Source organism: Orcinus orca, chromosome 15, assembly GCF_937001465.1.
Source record: "Orcinus orca chromosome 15, mOrcOrc1.1, whole genome shotgun sequence".
Taxonomy (NCBI): Eukaryota; Metazoa; Chordata; class Mammalia; order Artiodactyla; family Delphinidae; genus Orcinus; species Orcinus orca.
In genome coordinates this window covers 2,803,863-2,824,223 of record NC_064573.1, presented here as the reverse complement: position 1 = coordinate 2,824,223, position 20,361 = coordinate 2,803,863, and the positions used below count along the sequence as shown (strand labels likewise).

Sequence of the window (20,361 nt, the reverse complement as noted above, 5' to 3'; positions counted from 1 at the left end):
TAGAAATAAGTGTGTGTTCGGGGGGGGGGTCTGGTTGACATAATGAATTAAGTGCCTCTCTTTAGTTAATAGTTTCAGAAAACTCCTACGTAAAACTAGCTCTGCATTCACGACACCTACCAGTCGACATCTAGCGGAAGTCAGAAAGATACTCAACAAAATTTTATGGGGGGCTGGGGGGAGTGGGCACAGTGGTACGGACAGTAGTTTATTTGAAATGTAGGAAACAGTAACGGAATGAGAGAGGTGAGAAGACGTCCTTCAGTAGACGGTGGATTTCCCGCAGTAAACTGAGAAGGATGTTTTGCATTTTCGCACAGCGACGTCACGCCCTGGGGAGATCCATCACCCACAGGGCTCATTCGGAACTGGTTCCAGATACATTCGAGGACAGAAAATGGCCTTTGTGTTTACGGACAGAAAAACAGGAGTTATTGTTAGCTGTTAGGTGGCTGGCCTTGAACGTTTTGAGGAAGTATGTAGCAAACAGACTTGCTGGGGAGTCCATAAATGGGCAAGGAATGTGTATCAACACGTGTGTTGTGTGTGTCCAGATTCTGTATACACAATCCAGGCACCTCCTTGGATTTCCCTTCCTTTGGACCAGAATACACAGACTTGTATTGGAAGAAGGAAAAAGGATGGTTAGAGAAGAAGCATGAAGATGGCCCTCTGTCCGTAAAGGACTGAAGTTTTACACTGCAGGCTCAGGAAGTTTTAAAGCTACGTATTTTAGAGGGACTGCAAAATCTGGCTAACCCGAATAACCAGGTTGTTTAATTCAGTCCACAGATCTAGAGGCACAGATGCCAAGTTTCTCTTTACAAATGAGGCGATGTGTTCACACAGCATCTCACTTTTAAGAGAGCTGTTTTCACTTCCGATTCGTTGGGACCAACACCTTACTCCTCAATACAGCAGTCCTATATAGGGTTTTTAAGAAATGACTGAAATTCATCTGAGAAATGAGGCCCAGGGGAAAATGCAGCCATGGAAGAAAGGAGTCACAGAAATACTTAAATTAAGTGGACACATGATATCTGAGCGCAAACAAGTTGCTTTTATTCTCCCACAAAGAAAGAGGCATCAGAAAATGAGAAGCACGCTTTCAGAAAACTTGGCTTTTCTTTATTGCAGCTGTGTGAATTGTGGACTCTTCAATAAAACTGAACAATATTTATTCAGAAATAAATATTATCTTTCCTTAAGGCGCTTCAGCGTTCCAGGGATGAACAGTGACTTATGGAACTTGACGAGGTCTACTTTTTCTTCCCCTTTTGTCTTATAAGGTAAAGGAATGCATATGTGCTCATGTGTGGGAGTAAGTGACCCCCACACACAAAAGCCTATATCCTCTGGGACACAGGTGAGTCTCTCGGCCTCCGTGGACCAAGGCCTGCATTAGACATGCGTGGTGATGCTAAACGCTTAACGATGTACAGGGAACATCTTACTGGCAAGGACCTTTCCCAACAAGCCAACAGGTAGCTGGGACTCGCGTTATGACAGGTCATTTTGGATAAATCACTAGTTACATTCACGACTTTTCACCTTATGTTACACTGAGTGGGAAAACGGATACTGTGTTTCAAGACATTTGGTTTACATGAGTAAGAAAATTACTGAGACAAACCAGCTGAATTTTGAAATGCGATCTGTGATACTGAGAATCTAAAAGTGACACTGAAAACAGATCATACATAGATTCAAATATACCAGCCTATGGGATTTCTCCATCGTTTGCATTCTAATCTCCGTAGCTAAAAATGAGACAAATTAGGTTGCCATTTTTCTCCTCAGTTCCCTTTATTTTGATTAATGGAATTATTTCTCCAGCTTAACTATTTTAAAATAACATTTAGAATAATAAATAAACTATTAATCATAGTCTATAAATTTTGGCAAGGAATTCAAACAAGTCGTAACACCAGATTTCATATTTCAGCAAAAGATGGTCTGGTCTTTTAAGTCCCAAAACCAGGGGAATGGAGGGAGAGAGGGTTAATTTTTCTTGGTTTTAGAAAGACCATTATTTAATTTCTAACATTTAACGAACAATACAATTGGAAAAATAAATTTCTCCACAACATTAAAGAAACCCCCCCTACTCTTTTCTCTAACATCCATAGCGCAGTGATACCAATATTTTAAAAAGCATATTATTTTCAAAAAATGTTCTTTCTAATGATGAATTTTGATGACTACTAGAAATTAAATGTTCAGTTGTGTTAAATCTATGGCAAAGCATCTTGAAAATGATGCTATACGTGAATTCCTCCTCTTACGTAGAGTTTTGCTTGGGACATCAGCTTCTCTTACGATCAGAATTATCTTCCTAATACAACAGGCGCCAGTAGCGGGTGCCTTTATTCCCCAGGGCTGGAAGATTCATCCCCACAGCTAGGGAAGCTCCACTAATGAAGAGGGCTCCTGGCTGCCAGGGCTCAAACCCTTTTACAACAAATGCAAAGGAACGGGATGCCCACAGAATAGATACTGTGCCCAGGAACAAACTATCCGATACCCTACTATTACCCAATCCAGACCTTTAACTTCCAAGGAGTCGGTAATCCTTTCCACCCCACCCAACAGAGGAATGTGCTGATAAAGAAACTGCTCTGGGATCTCCGAGTTCAAGTGCAAGCCTGTAACACAGAAGGGGCTTAGCCAGTGTGCGTGCAGAAAAGAGACCACGACCAAAAACACATCAAAAGGAAACTCTCTGGCGGAGGGGTGTGGGAGAGAGATGGGTTGAGAGGTTGGGATTAGCAGATGCAAACTAGTATATATAGGACGGATAAACAACAAGGTCCTAACGTACAGCACAGGGAACTATAGTCAATATCCTGTAATAAACCATAATAGAAAAGAAGAAATAAATAAACTGCATGTATGACCTTGTAAACACAAAAACAAAAAAGGAAACTTTTATTCCTCCTCAAGTAACTAAATTAACTGAATTTAATCCACTCCGACGTATGTATATTATAACATTAGGATTAACTCACATAGGAAATTCAGATACAGCAAAGTAAGGGCAGCTGCCGTATGGCTGTGGGTACAGACATGGCGTCTGCCCGCCAGCATGATGTCGTCTGAACACAAGGCAGCAAACTAGGGAATTACATTTATGTTGACAACACTTTTCTCAAGCTAAGAGCTCTCCCATCTTCCCTTTAAGGCACGACTAGCAGCTAGACTGTAAAACAAAACAAGACAAAACCAGGGTGTTTACAAGCACACGGCCAGGTTCTGACAAAGCAGGGAGATGCTGAGAAGAGGGAGTGGCCGTGACGACTGAGCACAACGGTCCACGATGGGCACGTCCACACAGGCATCAACACATGCATCTACATGTTTACACGCATGTGCACCGTACATATACACGGCGCCCGTGTCTCCCCAGCTGCTCAGGACAACTGTTCACTCTTGGAATAACTGACAACAGCTAACGTGCTGGACGTCTGGTCTCTGCCAGGCTCAGTCCACCGTCCTCGTTAATCTTCTCAGCAAGTACAGGAGTATGTGCTGCTGTGGTCATCATTTTACAAATGAGGAAACTCAGGTGAAGTTCACCTGCCTGAGCTGAGGTCTAGGTTAGAGTCTCCTACTCAATAACCCAACATCTTAACAATTCAGGCTATTGAGTCCCTCGGAGTAGAACTGGCTGATCTTCAACGTTGAGAGCTATTAAATATTTATATGCTCTCCACCAGGATCAAACCCACTTCAAACCCACATATGCGCCCGCCAAGAGGCATCACAAACTTGACTTGAAGGTCAGCTGGAACTGGTTTTGTCCGGCTCCTCCTGCCACGTTCCAGGCTCCAGGAATGGCTCCACCCGAGAGCTGGAGCCTGAAGCCAGCACCCGGGTCCACTCCATCCCCTTCCCCTCCCTCCCATCCTGCATCCAACCCCCAAGTTCTTCCTGCCGCCAAACATCCACACACCCATCTGCTCTCCGCAGCCCCACCCCAGCTCGGGCCGCCTCTGGGGCTCGCTGGGATGACCCCAAGCACCTCCAGAGCAGGGCTCAGCTCACCGTCCGGAACCTCCGCAATCCATCCCCGACCCAGACTAACCCGACTCTCCTACAGACACACTGGTGACGTCATCCCCGGCTCAGGGTCCCCACTGCCCTCGGGATGGAATTCCCACATCTCAGCGCTGGTACCCAACGGCGGTGTGTCTCCGCAGGCTCATGTCCTGAGCGCCTGGCCACCCGCCCAGCTCTCCCCCCATCCGATTCCTCCAACGAGGGATCTCTTCCACCTCTGGGGTTGGGGTCGGGGGGGTATTGGCGGGGGCATCTGCCAGCTACCTGCACCCTGGCACAGTCTTCTCGACGCCCCAAGCCTGGTTCCAGGGCCCTCACCCTATCACAGCGCTGCACCTCTCTGCCCTGTTTTCTTATCTAAACCACCCACTGGACCTCAGGAACCATGAAAGCAGGAAAAGTATTTACCTTGTCTCCCAACATCCTCGTTATCTCCACCAATATGACAGAGCCTGGCACACAGGAGGTGCGCAATAAATACTGTTAACGAGTGAATAAATGATTATTGTGAAACTGAATTCCCAAATACTGTTTCCGTTAGATAATTTAACATCTATTATGTGTATCTATAAAAGTCCATCAACTGTTAGTGTTACATCAAGTAATTTATGCGTGAATACAGTGTTGTGTGATTTTAAAAACTCCCCTGATCCACAGCTTCTAAAGCCCACAGGAAAAGAATGATTTAAATATTAATTAGTTGATGTTTGTAAAGCACACTAAACATGAAAAAGAACATGGCTGGTAAGTATAATGAGTCCCGTTCTAGACATAAATAACCACAGAATTGTCCTATGAATCTAGATCGTATTCTGAATCTAAGACAGCAGTTGTGATTTTTGTAAACAGTGAGAACTCCAGAATAAGAGAGAACAGTAAGATATAAGCCGACAGCTACTACTGCTATGTTGTGCACTTATCCTGGCAGACACATCTCTATGAGAGTTCTTAAATTCCAAAATACGTTAAAGAAAACAGAATTTCCTTCAAGAACCAACATGTTCAGCGATTGATCAACAAAAGCTCCTTTTAATGCGACAGAGGACAAAAAGTACTTCCAGAGGCCGTCTCTCGAATATGCGAGCACGAGAGGTGTATACATCCAGCCCAGTTTTGGTGTCATGGGCCTGACGACCACGGTCAGGAGACTGAAGAGCAGGACAGCTGACCCACGGAGGCCTCGCCACAGGAGTAAATAGCTCCTAAGACCACAGTATTGAGTCACTGTACACGTGACACTAAGAGGTGGGCTGGTCATAAGTACAAAACTGCAGAACTTGGGTTTACAGAGACAAAGACGAAAATACAGATACATCTTTTCTCTTTCATCCCCAAGAATGGGTAACGACTGTGATGAATTCCCAGCATAACTATAAGTAACAAAGAACTAATTTAAAATAGAGTCTTAGTGACTTGCTTTGTTGATCTATTTCTCCCTGTACCAGGAGCCTTTTGAAGAGGCTTAGGTAGAGTCCCTGTGCACCAGGTAAACTGATGTGTGCTCCTGAGGAATCTCACTGTGTTATTCAGAGACCTGCCTGGTGCTTCCCGGCCCCGTCAAACGCTCCTCTGGAAAAGCCGAATCTTAGGCGGATTGAACGGGCCGCTGTGTCTGCAGGAATGCTCTGGACTGACTTCACTTGTACCGTCAGTATGTAATTCTCCAATTACGGCACGACCTTGCCGCTGCTACAACCCACAGACACATCACCGTGTGCGCCTTGTCGAAAGGGGGTTTTACTTCTGTTTAAAAGGAGAGTGTTGCCTAATTCGAGCTGAGGTCACATGCGTCCAGAAATCTTTTAATTCTGCGTTCAGTGAGATGTTATTTTTTTCATCAATTGTCACAGCATCATGAAATAACAGCTGTCGTTCTAAAACCATGGGTTTTATTAAGAGAGAAGTCACTTACTAAAAAACTATAACAAAGGGAAAGGCATTCTGTCCATGACATATGAAGAAAAGGCTTTTAACAAAAAAACAGGGATTCTGAAAATTCGATAAAAAACAAAACCAGAGCCTCTGATCAGGTACCGTCCATCCTAAGGGCAGCTCAACCATGAATTAGCAGCAGGCTCTGGGCAGTGTTTTTATCGCTCACTATTCTCTTCTAGAGAAACGGACTGGAATTTCTGGAGGTTCTTCTGTCATCTATGTCACCGTCGTCACTGTCAACGACCGTGAATCCCACACGTGTCCAGGCAGGGTGTGCTACCTGGATCTGACCACCTGGACCGGATCCCGGACGTTTGTTCTGGCAGCAAGGAAACTTTCCCCTCTTCATTTACAAGGGGGAGAGGTTGCAGTTACAGAACATTCTACGGCAACCAATCAGAAAGCAAGAAGGTTATGGAGAAAATGCTTGTGGGAGAACGAGGAGGGGTGTGACATCCTGTCAGGGGCAGAGAGGAAGAAAAGCTCTGCAACCACATGCTCTTAGCCCGGGATGACAGCACAGACCACTTAGGACGGCGTGTACCCCCTTACTTCAGAGCTACAGACCGCATCCCACAGTCACTCGTGCCCAGAAGCTGGCCACCTTTTGTAGATTGAATGCACTAAGGCCACACGTCTACGGTGACCCACGTTCTATGTACACGCATACGGGTATCTTACGCATTATGGCCGAGCCGGTGGCGTGCATTAGACAGAGAATCAAATCAGGACAAAGATGAGGCCCTGAGACACCAAACTCAGCAGAACGCCTCTTATGGAGTGATTCAAAAATACGGTTCTGAAATAATGCCATGTGCAGCGACATGGATGGACCTAAAGACTGTCATACAGAGGGAAATAAGTCAGACAGAGAAAGATAAATATTAATCGTATAATGTCGCTTAGATGTGGAATCTAGGAAAATGGTAGAGATGAACTTATTTGCAAAGTGGTAACAGAGTCACAGATGTAGAGAACCGACTTATGGACACCAAGGGGAGGCGGGGGGAGGGACAAACTGTGTGATTGGGACTGACACATGCACACTGCTAGATATAAAACAGACAACTAATAAGAACCTACTGCACAGCACAGGGAACTCCACTCAAATCTCTGTAATGGCCTATATGGGAAAAGAAGCTAAACAAAGAGTGGATATATGTATAACTGATACACTCTGCCGTACACGTGAAACCAACACAACATTGTAAATCAACTCTACTCCAATAAAATTTTTAAAAAATACGGTTCTGAAGGGCTTCCCTGGTGGCGCAGAGGTTGAGAGTCCGCCTGCCGATGCAGGGGACACGGGTTCGTGCCCCGGTCCGGGAGGATCCCACATGCCGCGGAGCGGCTGGGCCCGTGAGCCATGGCCGCTGAGCCTGCGCGTCCGGAGCCTGTGCTCCACAGTGGGAGAGGCCACACAGTGAGAGGCCCACGTACCGCAAAAAAAAAAAAAAAAAAATACGGTTCTGAAGACAAGAGACAAAGCCTAACTTGTTCTCAAGCTAACCTCCAAGCAAAACATCTTGAGTGGAAAAGTATGACTTTCTGGTGTTTTCTGTCACCAGCGGTCTCTACCAATTCCATCACCCACAACAAGACCCAACGCGGCTACATCGACCCCGACCGTGTCATTCACGGCCTGAGCCACCTTCAGTGATTATCAGGCACCCACAGACTGTCCCGCAGGACTGGGCTCTCATTCACAGCAACGAAAAGCTACTTACACATCTGGTAAAACACCACGTGGTACCCTTGTGACGACCATCGTGACAGCCCTTTTCCCAGCTACGCGACATGAAAACCCACACACCCGTGAGTCGGGAGACCTACTTGTTTGGGGGCATCTGCGGAGGTGGCGTGGGCTTCAGCACCTCGGAGGCCGTTAGACTCAAACAGCACTGTGAGAGCAAGTATGTGCGTTAGCAGGGGGACGCTAGCTTCCCGACGCCCCGCGACACGCATCCCTTACAGGTTAAGCACTTGCGCAAAAAAAAAAAAAAACGAAAAAAAGACCCAGCGCCCAGCCTGTGGCCGGAAAATACCAGTTTACCATAACACTTACTGTAAGAAACTGAAAACGCTGCCTGGGGCCGGTGCCCTTTTTAATTCAGGCTTCGTCGCCAAAGAGACCCATCAGTGACAACATTAATTAGCCGGGCGCGTGCAGAGGGCCCCTCCTTCTGCGTCACTTACCGTTTGGCCCCTGTCACTTTGCATCAGACCCGACCCGGGTACGGATGCATCCTTCACGCTTGGGATAAAGCACCCCCGGCCCCGCCTCGCCCTGGCTGTGTGGTGTTCCCACCACACACACATTGCTTCCCCCTGATTCCATCTCAGGCAAGCTCTTGACAAACAGGCCGAGGAATTCTGCCACTCGGCACCCACCGGTCCACAGAGGCCAGCTGGTGCTGAGGAGGAAAGCAGGCAGCCGGGTGTCAGGCCGATGGGGGACTTGGGTTTCAGTGCGTCCTGGTGGCAGCGTAACTCATTACCCCGTGCACCTCCGAGAAGTCCACTCTACTTAAAGTGGAGCATTTGCAAGACAGGCTTATCTCAGATGAAACCACACAGCACTTGGATGCAAAGGAAAAATCATTTGAGGTGCAGGTGCCGGATGGGACAGCCTACAGTGTCATCCCAGGAGAGGTCTGACCCCTCACCTCACCCGGGCGAAATCTAAACCTGTCACCGACTGTGGAAAACAGAGACTGCCTCCCCCCAGGGCCCCCCGGGCAGGTACCTGTGTGAGCCCGCGTGTGGGCCCGGAGATGGCTAGACTGGTGGAAGCACTTTCCACACTCCACGCAGACCAAGTCTCCCTGGTGGGCCGGCGTCCGGAGTGTCCCTGGGCAGCAGTGCAGGGGTGGGGGAGGGAGGAAGGGGGCGAGAGGAAAACATCGTCAGCCCCTCCGCTGTGTCCTGATGGCAGGCACCTCCAGGCCCCCGGACAGCCCGCACACGCAGGACCGCGAGGGAGCACAGATTAGAGAGGATTCAATTCCACTCCCACGACGCGCCCTCAGGTGTGTGGGACCCAGGCAGCTGGTGGCCCGCATCCGGCCGATGGAGTGATGTGGCCAGACCAAGTGAGGGACCAGGAAAGCAGGGCTGGGCCCTGCCCCCAAGGCGACGCTGGGCCACACGCCTGGGAGCTGCGCCATCCCCACCTACCCCCCTGCCGGCCCCTTACCTGTGTGTCCTGCGCATCCCAGGCAGAGCACAGATGGGACACCTAGGAAGGAGGCCGGTCTTAGAGTGCCGACCTCCTGTTCCCTCCTGACCCTAAAAGATGTCCGGCTTTTGCTAGAAAAGGGACGCAGAAGACTCATACCTGTCTGTCTGCCTTTTCTGGATGAGGGCATCTCTCTGAAGAAAAGCCTAAATTTTCATGTAACGGTAGCTCTGAAATGACTGCCCTGAGCCTAGCCTCCCCATCAGGCTCAACGGTAGCTCAACTCAATGGGGAAACAAAAATACTAACTAGAAAAAGTTATGCCTATAACACCACATGTTTTTAGATGACGCTCCCTGAGCTGAGTATTTACACACCTGAAGTCTGACATTTGAATGTAAAAGTTGAGTGAAAGGACGACCAAGGGGGGGGAGGGGGTCTTAGCCAAACAGCTGAGACCGTAGCATTCTCTTGTCCTCATTCAGAAGCCACAACACATACAAATGATATAAAATTGTTTCCACATTACAGGTAATGTTTATGAAGATAACAGTCAAAGAAATGCACGAATTGTAGGGCAGATGGGGGATTTCTCGTTGGACAAGTCATGAATGTGAGTCTCCGAGAAAGAGAAGAATTTGCCCACAAAGTTCTCAGCTTCTTCACCACCTCCTTCAGGGATGCGGAGAATGATGACACATTTTAACCCACTCGTGCCCTGTCATTAGTAAAAGATCAGGGTGTCAGCTTCCCAGTAAAACACGGAAAGTGTCACCTGGCCACGCGACCCCAGGAGCCGCGGGCTCATGTGCTGAGACCACCCGCCTCCTCTTTCCTGGAGTTCTGACCAGGCCAAGTCGGGGGGAGGAAAAGCTAGGAGGGCGTCCCTGGATGCCTGACCGATGGGCCCAAGAGGGGGGGCCAGGGCTCCTGAGTGCGCCGGACACCCCAGTTCTTCTGACCACAGGCAGTCAGCGTGAAGACGGCTTCTATCAACAGCTAACGTACTCAGCCGTTCAGGGCGGTCCCTCCCTCCTCTGATTCTGGTCCAGGAAAATCGCAACTTTATCCTCGCTTTTGCTGCTCCCTCCTTTTCACTGTGAGCACCCTCCAGCGGGGCTCCTAAGAAGACCCTCTCTGACAGCCGCTGTGGTTGCCTGGATCTTCCCAAGAATAATGGGGCTGCATCTCAATGCAGGTCCTAAGGATGCCCCCAGGACACCCACCAATGATGACGACTCCCCCATGTGGCCTCTGCATCTAATGGTCACAACATGCAAAACTAAGCCATTATCATACTTTTTTTTTCTAAGTAATTCCCACCCAAACTAGCAGCAGAGAAAGCACAGCCCTTGCACCCAGTCCCCATTCATTAGGTATGCATCAGCACACACGCACACACACACACGTGCACACACACACACACATTGTCTTCCCATGCATTCTATCGCATCATTTTCTCCCTACTTTTTAAAGAAAAGACCCTTGCCCTTTATGGTCAATAATATTATGCCCAAGCTACTTCAAAATTCTGAGCTAGTGAGAAAGGTTACAAACTTCATTTGAATTGAAGGCTACCTGGTGAGCAAACAGCTCTGCCACTCTGACCTCAAAAGTAAAGTTGTGTATAGAAAGTGGGCTCAAAAAGGAAATGAAGAGGCCTTGACGGGTCTTTGGGGGCACCTGCAGACTCTTCTCCAAAGCCCTGCCAACATGCACTCAACTTCGTTACGCTGCCCCCGCCAGGGGAGGGAGGAAACTGAAGGATCCCGCAAAGATGCTACCGAGATTCACACAAAGGAAGTACACATCTTCTGTCATCATCCTATTAATATGTCTTGGACATACAAGACTTTTTTAAAGTCTCAACAAGAAAGACCTTATATGTTATCCTATCCAGAATTATCCTGTTCTTTTATTTTCGATTTTTTAAATTCTAAAATCCAAATCATCCTCTACAGGCTGGACACAAATTCTGGAAACACAGATAATTTACTATTTTATGACTGTTCTATCAACAAACCACTCACGTTACACTCATACCTGTTTCCAGACTTGCGATCTACACAGCAGAATGATCCCAGGAAACGTAGCTTTTTTTAATTCTTAAAGGATTAGGCTTCAAGCCCCTAAGGGAAGTGACGATGATCGTTTCCAGGTAACGTCTTTTCTCTTTTGGCAGAGTTTCCAGACTATTCATTTCTACACAAACATCATTTGGTCAAAACACAGGTGGGGAAAAGCTCTCTGAGGATTCTCTCTCTTAACCTCATAAAACCTTGATGTCTCAGAGGCATCGCCCGAGAGCACCGTTCTCTGTCTCAAGACAGGACCTCCCTCGAGACTCACAGGATCACACCTCCAGCACCACAAGGATGTCGTGTCCACAACAGGTGAGTGCCTCTTCCTTTACAAGATTCCCTTCTGCACGTTTCTGCCTTCCTACCGCGATACGTGTCACCCACGGCCCGCGTGGGGAGGCTGCGATCTTCACTCGCAGACGACACCCCTCGGGGAAACACAGCAAGACTGTGTGAGCCCCCAAACTGCTGACAGACTCGTGGAGTGGAGATGAATTCGCTCAGATTCTAGACTCTCAATTCCTGATGCCAAAGTCAACTACATATGTACTCAAGAAAAAAATGGGTGCTCAGCAAGGAATAGAAACCAAGACCTTGAGAGTTTAGTTACTGCAAATTCAGTAACATGTCGGGAATGTAATTTTTGGGAGCGGCTGCACGGAGTTTCTAGGCTGCAACAGTAGACATAGAGTCTCCGTAACAGGAAACATCACTTGTCTGTTCACCCCTCAAACAGACCTCGCCATACCTGCTGGGCTTCCCTGCAGCTACGACACTTTCAAAGCATCATAAACAAACACTCAAGGGAGAAAGGAACCAGCGAAGGCCCCCCGTAGGCCAAGCAGGGACTGATACCCGTCCGCCGCTGGACCAGGAAAGGGATGCAGGAGAGGCAAAGGACAGGGTTTGAAGACGCAATGGGCCGGGGATGAGAAGAGCTCTGGGCTTGCTCTGAACTACCCCCAAGTCCAGACCAGGAGCCAAACCGAGTCCATGAGGGAGAGAAGGGGCCACCGGGGGGGAGCAAGTCCCTCCTGGCGGGGCATTCAAGGTAAACTGAGGCAGGCCAACCAGGATTTACACAGCTGACCTCAGTTCTTCCCTAAACCCAAGAGCTTCAGTTCTCAAAACACACCTATGAACTCACACACCAAGGCCAAAAAATTTTAAGCACTTCCCCTAAGAAACCCAAACCAGGGTGAGGGAAAACACCATAAATCTGCACACCTACACCTGACACGAGAAGAGTAAATCATCCAAGAACAGCACACACGCTTTGAGGACGATTTAGCATTTTTCACATTTAAAAGATAAATATCTAACCTCTGTTTAAGGGGAGGGGGGAGCCTTAGAACCATGTATTTAAAAAATCTTAAAGAAAAGGAAAACATTTCAGGTTACCTGTACTTCAAAGTCTGTCGTCTGAAATTCTCTAAACCTTAACTTAAAACTCACTTCTACTTTTTTGGGAAAAAAAGCAACAACAAGGCAGGTCCACACGCAGCACAAAGAGCCTTTAGGAAGTGGGCATGGGGGCCGCTTACTAGGTGCGAACTGGCAGGTTTAGAGCTGTGATCGGGCAGGCTGTGGGTTGTAACAGATGACGTTCAAGTCTGGTTTACTAAGTGGAAGTCATCCAAACACTGGTGCAGACTCCACTCACTCTGCAGCCGGGTAGAGACTCCAGGAAGCACTGGACAGAGGGGAGAAGGTGACCAGGAGCACGGCGCCCACGAAACTCACCATCATCTATATCTAAGTCCTCTCTGTTTTAGGGTCCACGAAAACCTGTATCTAGAGAACTGAGGTTGGCGTGAGATCCCGAAAGGCCAACCAATATACGTTTATTCCATCTCAGAGAAAATAATCTGCAAGACTGGGAAACACTGCTGAGAACATGGAAAGCTCACTAAACTTAACAACATCCAAAAAGGTGGAAACGCTAAGCTACGTGGTAGCAGCCTTTCCCCACCTACCAAGGGCCGTGCACCCAGAGCACCTGAAGCACAGGGGAGGGGATGAGAGCCTTAACCAGGACACGCCCTGTGCACCGCATCTTAATGAAAGCCTCCGCCACCTCCAGGCAGCCAGGCCTCCGCTTCATTCTAGAAATTCTCAAGAAGCTCTGTCTCTGAGCCACAGCCCCAGAACCACCTGGGGTAAGGACTCCACTGGCAAAATCTCTAAGCCTGTGGAACGCCTGAGTTTTCTGCTAGTCGAAAAACACCTTCGCTTTTCTCTAAGGGTCAACATGGACCAAAGGCCTCCTCGCCACACCAACGTGGCACCAGTGATGGAGCTGGGCAGGTTCCAAGTCATAGGAGGAAACCGGGAACTGAGAGGCGCACATCCGTCTGCCGGGAACCACGGCCACCAGGCATCCCACACAGCGGATCGGGTGCCTCTGTGCTCGTGACTCCCACGATCTGAACTTTGTCCCCAAAGGTGCTTCTGAGCTCCTGGAATTTGAGGGACTGGATCTCACAATTCATCTGAAATGGTACCCTACTTTAATAAATTACAGATGCTTGGTGTACGGTGGTATGCAAAAAAGGGTTAGGACCACCCAGGTAAGGTAACTGAGAGCCGGAGCCCCACAGGGGTTTTTGTCTATTTACTTTTTAATGGAAATACTTAGACTTCCCAGAGTTCTGGATGTTAACTGAGAGCTACCTTCAATTTATAATCAAGAACAAGGGCATCATATCCCATGCAGGCATTCAACGGAGCCTGTGGAAATTCGCTGACAATTCCTAATTATTATTCCTATTAGGTATTAATACCGAGGTGCCGGGAGGAAAGGAAGACAATGATCTGAGGTATAATTTTTTCCAGAATTTTAAACATGAGTCAATTCCCCAAAGCTGGTAAGGGACATTCACATTCTGCAAAGGCTCTGCTAACGAATGCTGTAGTACTGATGTGCGCTTTTAAAATTACATACGTGTAAACATAAAACTTAAGTAACCACTTCAAATGCATTTGAAGTGGTTGCTTTATAGAGGCATGAGACAATGAACATCTACAGATCCTTGTTTAAAATAACCAAATGGAGGGACTTCCCTGGCGGCCCAGTGGTTAGGACTCAGCGCTTTCACTGCAGAGGGCCTGGGTTCGACCCCTGGTCGGGGAACTAAGATCCCGCAAGCTGTGGGTGTGGCCACAAAAATACTAAGAACAAAAATAAGATAAAATGGCCAAGTGGGTTAAGTGCCACGGAGGCTGCCTGCTAGGCGCGGAGGGGGCGTGGCTGGCTGTGCCGGGGACGTCAGCAGGAGGCCGGGCACAGCAGCCAGGGCGCACTGCGTCGGGGCTCAGACACAGCCAGTGGGCAGCACTGCGCCCCTCTAAGGAGGGGCGCCCCCGTGAGGTCCCAGAGCCCCCAGGGCGGGCGGGGAGAGGGCCCGCAGCCCTTACCTCTGTGCTCCAGCGCAGGGCCGTTGCCGCCCCAGCTCTGGTAGAGAGAAGCAAAGTCCTTTGGAATGTGCGTCTTAAAGATACTGAGGATGTCCAGGCGCTTCTCGGGGCCCTCGGACGCAGGCTCCTGCTTGATGTTGTGTAAGACGGGCTGGGCCTGCGAGGCCGCAGTCCCTCTGGAGCCGACCTTGGCGGGGGGCTCTCGGGGAGGTAGAGGGGGGCCCCCGTCACCTTTCCCGTGTGCTTGACCCTGAGGCTGAGGGCTGAATTTGGCTTTGGGCGGGTCCAGGGCACTGTGCTTATTTGGGGGACCGAGGCCGGCGCCCGCCGGGGGGAGGCCATACTTGTCGCCCTGCCTGCTGCTGGCCGGGGGCTGGGGAGCCGCCCGGGCGATGACGGTGGGCGTCGGTGTGGCAGTTCTGCTGAAGCCCCCGCTGCCCGCCGCGGGCCCGGGTCTCGGGCCGGCCTCCTGCTTGGGCTTGGACGGGGGCGGCGGAGCCCCGGGCTGCTCGGGGCCGGGGCCGGGGCCGGGGCCAGGCTTGGTCTGCCGATGCCCGTCGGGGCCGGCCGCCCAGAGCGCGCAGGGCCCCCCGGGGTGGCTCTCCTTGCTCCTGGGCAAGCCGGCGGCTTTCGTGGGCACCCCCAGGGGCGAGGGGCTCCCTTTGGGGCCCGGCGCCCCGCCCGGCACCTGAGTGCGGGTGAACCGGGAGATGGGCAGAGGCTGGCACTCTTTGCCCCCGAGGGCAGGCGGGGGGCCCGTGCGTCCGCTCCGGGTGAGGAAGACCAAGTTGTTCCTGATGCTTTTGTAGCCGTTGGGCTGAATCCACTGGGGGGCCATGGAGTGGCAGCTGACCCTGTGCCAGATGCGCTTGTGCATCCACAGAACCTCGGGGTAGTAGGTCTTGTGGCTGCAGTAAGGACACGGGTGGACGGCCAGAGCTGCCTGCAGGGAGGAGGCCCCCTCCTTGCGGCTGGGGTCATCCCGCGTCGACCGCTCGCTCAGGTCCAGCGGGACCAGGTCCGGGGCCGGCGCCCGTCTCCCTCCCCCGGAATGCTCTTTATTGTGCAAATCAGACAGCTTCTCTTTCGGGTGGGTGGCTTGGCTCTCAGAGGGGAGCTGCACGTCTGCAGTCTGAGCGGGATGCGAAGGGAAGTCCGCAGCATCCCTGGAGCCGGGGCCTTCTTGCTTGGGGTGAAATGCTGGCATCTTTAAGTCCACAGAAAACCTAGGCTGCTCTGCTCTCTTGGAAGTGTCTCTGCTACTGCTTTCAAGTACGGACACAGAAGCCGTGATCCCCGCGCTGGGCTCCCTGGCAGCTCTTCCCGGTGGGTTATTTCCAAGTGTGTGACTTTGGTCTCCATTGGAGAGCGCAGCGGAGGCTACTTCTTCAGGAAAGCAGCAGCGGTGTGGCTTTGTCCCTGGAGGATCGAAATGGAAAACGTGACGTTACCATTTCTCTTCAGAACAGAAGACAGAGAAGCACACCCAAACCGCCACGTGCACGTGTGGAGGGAAGCGTGTGGGTCTCAGGAACGGTGCGATCCAGGACCTGGATCAACAAGCTCTGTGAAGAGCGGATCAACCTTGAGGGCAAAATGGCGCTATTTGGGGTGGGGCTTCTTTTCCAATTAGATGACTCAGTAGACTACAGGGGAAAATATCATAGCTGCCTATCTAGTGACATATAATTACACTGTTGCTAGTCAACAGAGGGGGACTAGTTCTATCAAAAACCAGAAAAAAACCTTAATTCTTTATAACAGCATAAGGCTTTCCGTGGCTTTCAAAGAACCCCTCAGCCCATGGTCACAGAGAGGCAGGGCTGGAAAACAGTGTGCTCTCCCCGCAGGGATCCTGCAGCTGCCTCAGAAACTACGGGCCGATTCAGGATGGGCCCCCGTGACTGTCTAGTAAAGTCCAACATTCAGCTCCCAAACCTGGACACCAACAGTTTCCTTTGGAGGCATGAGCGGGAAGGGGGTGAGTCCCACTCCTCATGCCCACGCCTCCCAGGGGGTATGGCCGGGAGAAACGGTGCTCCCTGGGTGGGACGCCCACTGCCGCTCCTGTGGGGTCTGCCTGGAGCCTTCCACAGGGGAGCTGGCCGGGCACAGGTTCCCTGCCACGGGGTGGCCTTGCACCCTCCCGGGTGAGTGCCGGCAACATCACCCCAAGTGCAGCCAGGCTCCCTGAGCTTGAGCACCGAGGCTGCAAAGCTTCTCCCCGACCAGACTGCACTGCAAGTGGATTCGACACGATTTAACAAAAAACCCACTTGAAGTCTGCACTGACGACCTTGGGTTTATTTCAATTAGAAGGTGCACAAACGTTTCTGGATGTCTTAAACCTTTCCGAACTACAGAGCGTGGATTCTTCCCATCAGTACGAGCTCAGAGGTGTTTTTTCTCATTACAGGTATCATAGCGGGGATGGACTAAAATCTTAGGTTTTCTTTTATGAGAAAGCCCAATACTGTTGGTTTTTAAATAAGAATTTTTTAGAGATTTTAACATTCTCATGGAATGTAGGTATCTGTTTACACAGAATGTTAAAATTTTTCTATACTCAATGTTTTACTGTATTTCTAAACTTAGTATTTTACTATACTCAATATTTTGTACTAACCTATAAGGGAAAAGAATCTGAAAATACACACACACACACACACACACACACACACACACATAACTGAATCACTGTGCTGTATACCTGAAACTAACACGATATTGTAAATCAACTATACTTCAATCAAAAACAAAAAATAAAATAAAACAAAATTTTTCTAAGTATATTTTTGGAGTTAAGACAGTAATCACATCAAATTGGTAAAAAAAGGAAGAAAAAAAAGTGTATTCCAAAGGGATCTTCAGGAAAGCAGGAAAGTGTCCTTCACAGAAGGCATTTACCAGAGATCTGAAGGAACACAGTAACAAATATTCATTTTCAATTAGTAGGTAGACAGCCACTTATAAGCAACTTTAAAGGATTACGTCCACATAAGAAATGTTACCAGTATGTAGTGATCAGCAGAATTGCTCAGGAAACAAGACAAAAGAGGAATACATTTTCTGATCCTATAGGCTCTGAAAAGCTAACATTTAAATAAAGTTAGATATACCTGCCTGTCATGTGGGTACCTAGCGTTACTCAGAAAGCAAACCAGGCGGCCCTGGAAAGCCCTGATGATAAAAAGGGCATTTAACCTGGAATTAAATGCAGGGGATTGTCTTGGCCTTTGTTTAATTCAGGCTGAGGCTCAGTCTATCAAATTCACTTTTACACTTTCAAAGAGAGTCAGGACGGCGGCTTGGGGGACCTAGTTTTTCCTGCATTAAAGGCATATGGATTTATGAGAACACACACCAAAGCCTATTAGTTGAAACAACAGGGCCACTGTACCTGACACTACACATCTGCAGGTGTTCAGAGCACATCTGTCAGAGCCCCCAGAGGTTAGGCTCCCACAAAGGATTTCAAACATCACGAGAACCTCCAGTACCTCTGACCAAGACACCAAGTGAAAAATCACAGCAGGCCCTCCGTCACGGTACCGGAACTGAGAGACACGGCTCCGAGGACCCCCGCACCTCACAGCGGGCCGGCACACCTGCGTGAGGGTTCTGAAACGCCTTCCCTAGCTCCTCACCTCTGTGCATGGGTCTTAAATTGCACCAAGTAGCAAAGGAAGCAGTTTGTAGCCATGTTAACGCAGATCAAAACACACTTTTCAACTGACCTGCTGAGAAAGCAGATTAGATCAATGCTGTGAGCTTCGGTATTCTGGTTTATAAAACAGGTACCGTTTCAAAATTTTATCTCTGGTTTAAGGGGTAAAAAGCAACAGCACCGTAAAAGCCCATGATTCCCTCTTTTGAGAGGCTTACCACACTGGTCATTTAGGGGACAAAAGGACACATGGGTCTGGCGTCTCCTGACGGTCTTGGGCACAAGATGAAATGTGGCTGGACAGGGCGCACTGGGAGCTGACCCGACACCCCTGCCCAGAATCCACAGGGAGGAAGGTCTCCTAAGGATGCTACAGCATCGGTCCTCCCACAGCCCCACCATCATTTATTGGCGGCCTAGATGAAGAAATGGGACTGGACAAAGGTATCAGACCCAGGACTGACACTCAGCTAGGAGGGAGAGCCAAAACCTTCACCAAAAAAAAAGACAGATTCAAAAGTTTTCAACAGGATGGAACAAAGGCTCAAAACTAACAAGAAGAAACAAGGTGCAGGAAGTGAAAGGTCTGGCTTACGGGCTGTGCTGTGAGAGTCCAGGCTCCTAGGGGACCACAAGCTCAGTGTGAGTCTCCACGGCCCAGGGTTTTATTGATATATCAAGGTAAAGCCACAGCCACAGCCAGGGAGGCAAGGGCACCAACAGTGCGCACCTAGCTGGAGGAGCCCAGTCTCAGCTCCGAGCCCCATACTAAGAAGAGTCAAAAGCATGTCCAGGACAGGCTCATGGAGGGAGGTCTCTGGAAACCATGTAATGTGGAGAATGACTGCAGGAACTTGGACTGTGCCACCTGAAACAGAGGGCTGCTGGCTGGACCACCACAAACGCTGACATTCAGTCCCTGTGTCCTGAAGGGAGGGAGGGAGGGCTAGTTCATCCAGCAGCATTCTAGCTGCCCCCTGGAATCATCTGCAAAGGACGTGAACCGTCGCTGGAAGAAAGACCCAAGGCCAGTGCCTAGACCGAAAACCAGCCTTTTGGGAAGAAGGGTCTGCACGTTTTTTGAAAAAACCTTTGGGTGATTCTAACTGTGGCCACGATCAAGGCGCGCTGGGGTCGACAGAGGACAAATCACCGGGAGTCACGGAGAACCGGATTTCAGGAGAGGCCGAGACAGACGAGCTGCCGTGGGGCTGGAGGTCAGCCCCCAGCAGGCGGGGAGGGGCCGGCCTTCCGGGGTCCACAGGCTGCCTCTCTCTCCCTTCAACTCCCGGGTGGGGAGGATTATGCAGAAGGGACCAGCGACCACCAGAAATGAACCGTTGGCTTCACAGGCACCTCAGTGGCCTCACTGCTTTCCTTTCCATTCAGTGGACTCAGATGTGGTGGATTCTGCACAGGTATGTCTGAGTGATGTAAAGGGGAAACACGCTTCTTTTTTTAGAAAACGCTCTGTCGTGGCTTCACGTATAACTTTCAAAGTAGCAAGTTAGCACTTCACTCTGGGGAGCGCGTGTTCAGGCATCACACATGAACGTGGGCTGGGCCAGCAGGGAACGGCTTCAAGTTTGGGGACTGAAGGCGCTTTCACAAGAAGAGCCTCATTTCTAAATCCTCGGTTATCATATGTCACCTCATCAGCTCATCTTGGTTTAGTCTGTCCACTTACTGTATGACTGTGGCTCTTTGCCTCTCTTTTTATGTTTATTATAATTTCTTCACTTCCCACCCTTGGTTAAAACAAAACAAAACAAAAAACAGACACTCTCAAAACAGAAACAAAAACAAAACAGAAACTAACGCAGCACAAAACCCTGCATGCCTTACGGTGGGCCTTCCCCTGGCATGCGTGTCCCGACGGACCCTTCAGTAAACCTACGGTCACGGCAGGCAGCTGTGTCCTGGGTAAACCTACGGTCACGGCAGGCAGCTGTGTCCTGAGTATGGAGGGAGAAGCTTTACAGACTGACTTGTCCCCGCCGTCAACTGATTCCTGACCAGTC

General features: G+C 49.7%; 1 protein-coding gene across 7 annotated transcripts in view; it reads right to left on the bottom strand.

The window, feature by feature from the left end:
- ZNF516 (zinc finger protein 516) overlaps window positions 1–20,361 on the bottom strand; it is a 164,791-nt gene that overhangs the window by 56,457 nt on the left and 87,973 nt on the right. For 5 of the 7 annotated variants that reach the window (XM_049697658.1, XM_049697660.1, XM_049697661.1 and 2 more), the window contains exons 3-5: window positions 14,674–16,092; window positions 8,744–8,848; window positions 7,831–7,898 (exon numbers count right to left, since the gene is read on the bottom strand). In XM_049697658.1, the coding sequence (XP_049553615.1) occupies window positions 7,831–7,898; window positions 8,744–8,848; window positions 14,674–16,092 (1,592 nt within the window). The remainder of the gene's footprint in view (window positions 1–7,830; window positions 7,899–8,743; window positions 8,849–14,673; window positions 16,093–20,361) is intronic. The other 2 variants (XM_049697662.1, XM_049697663.1) reach the window with 2 other exon arrangements.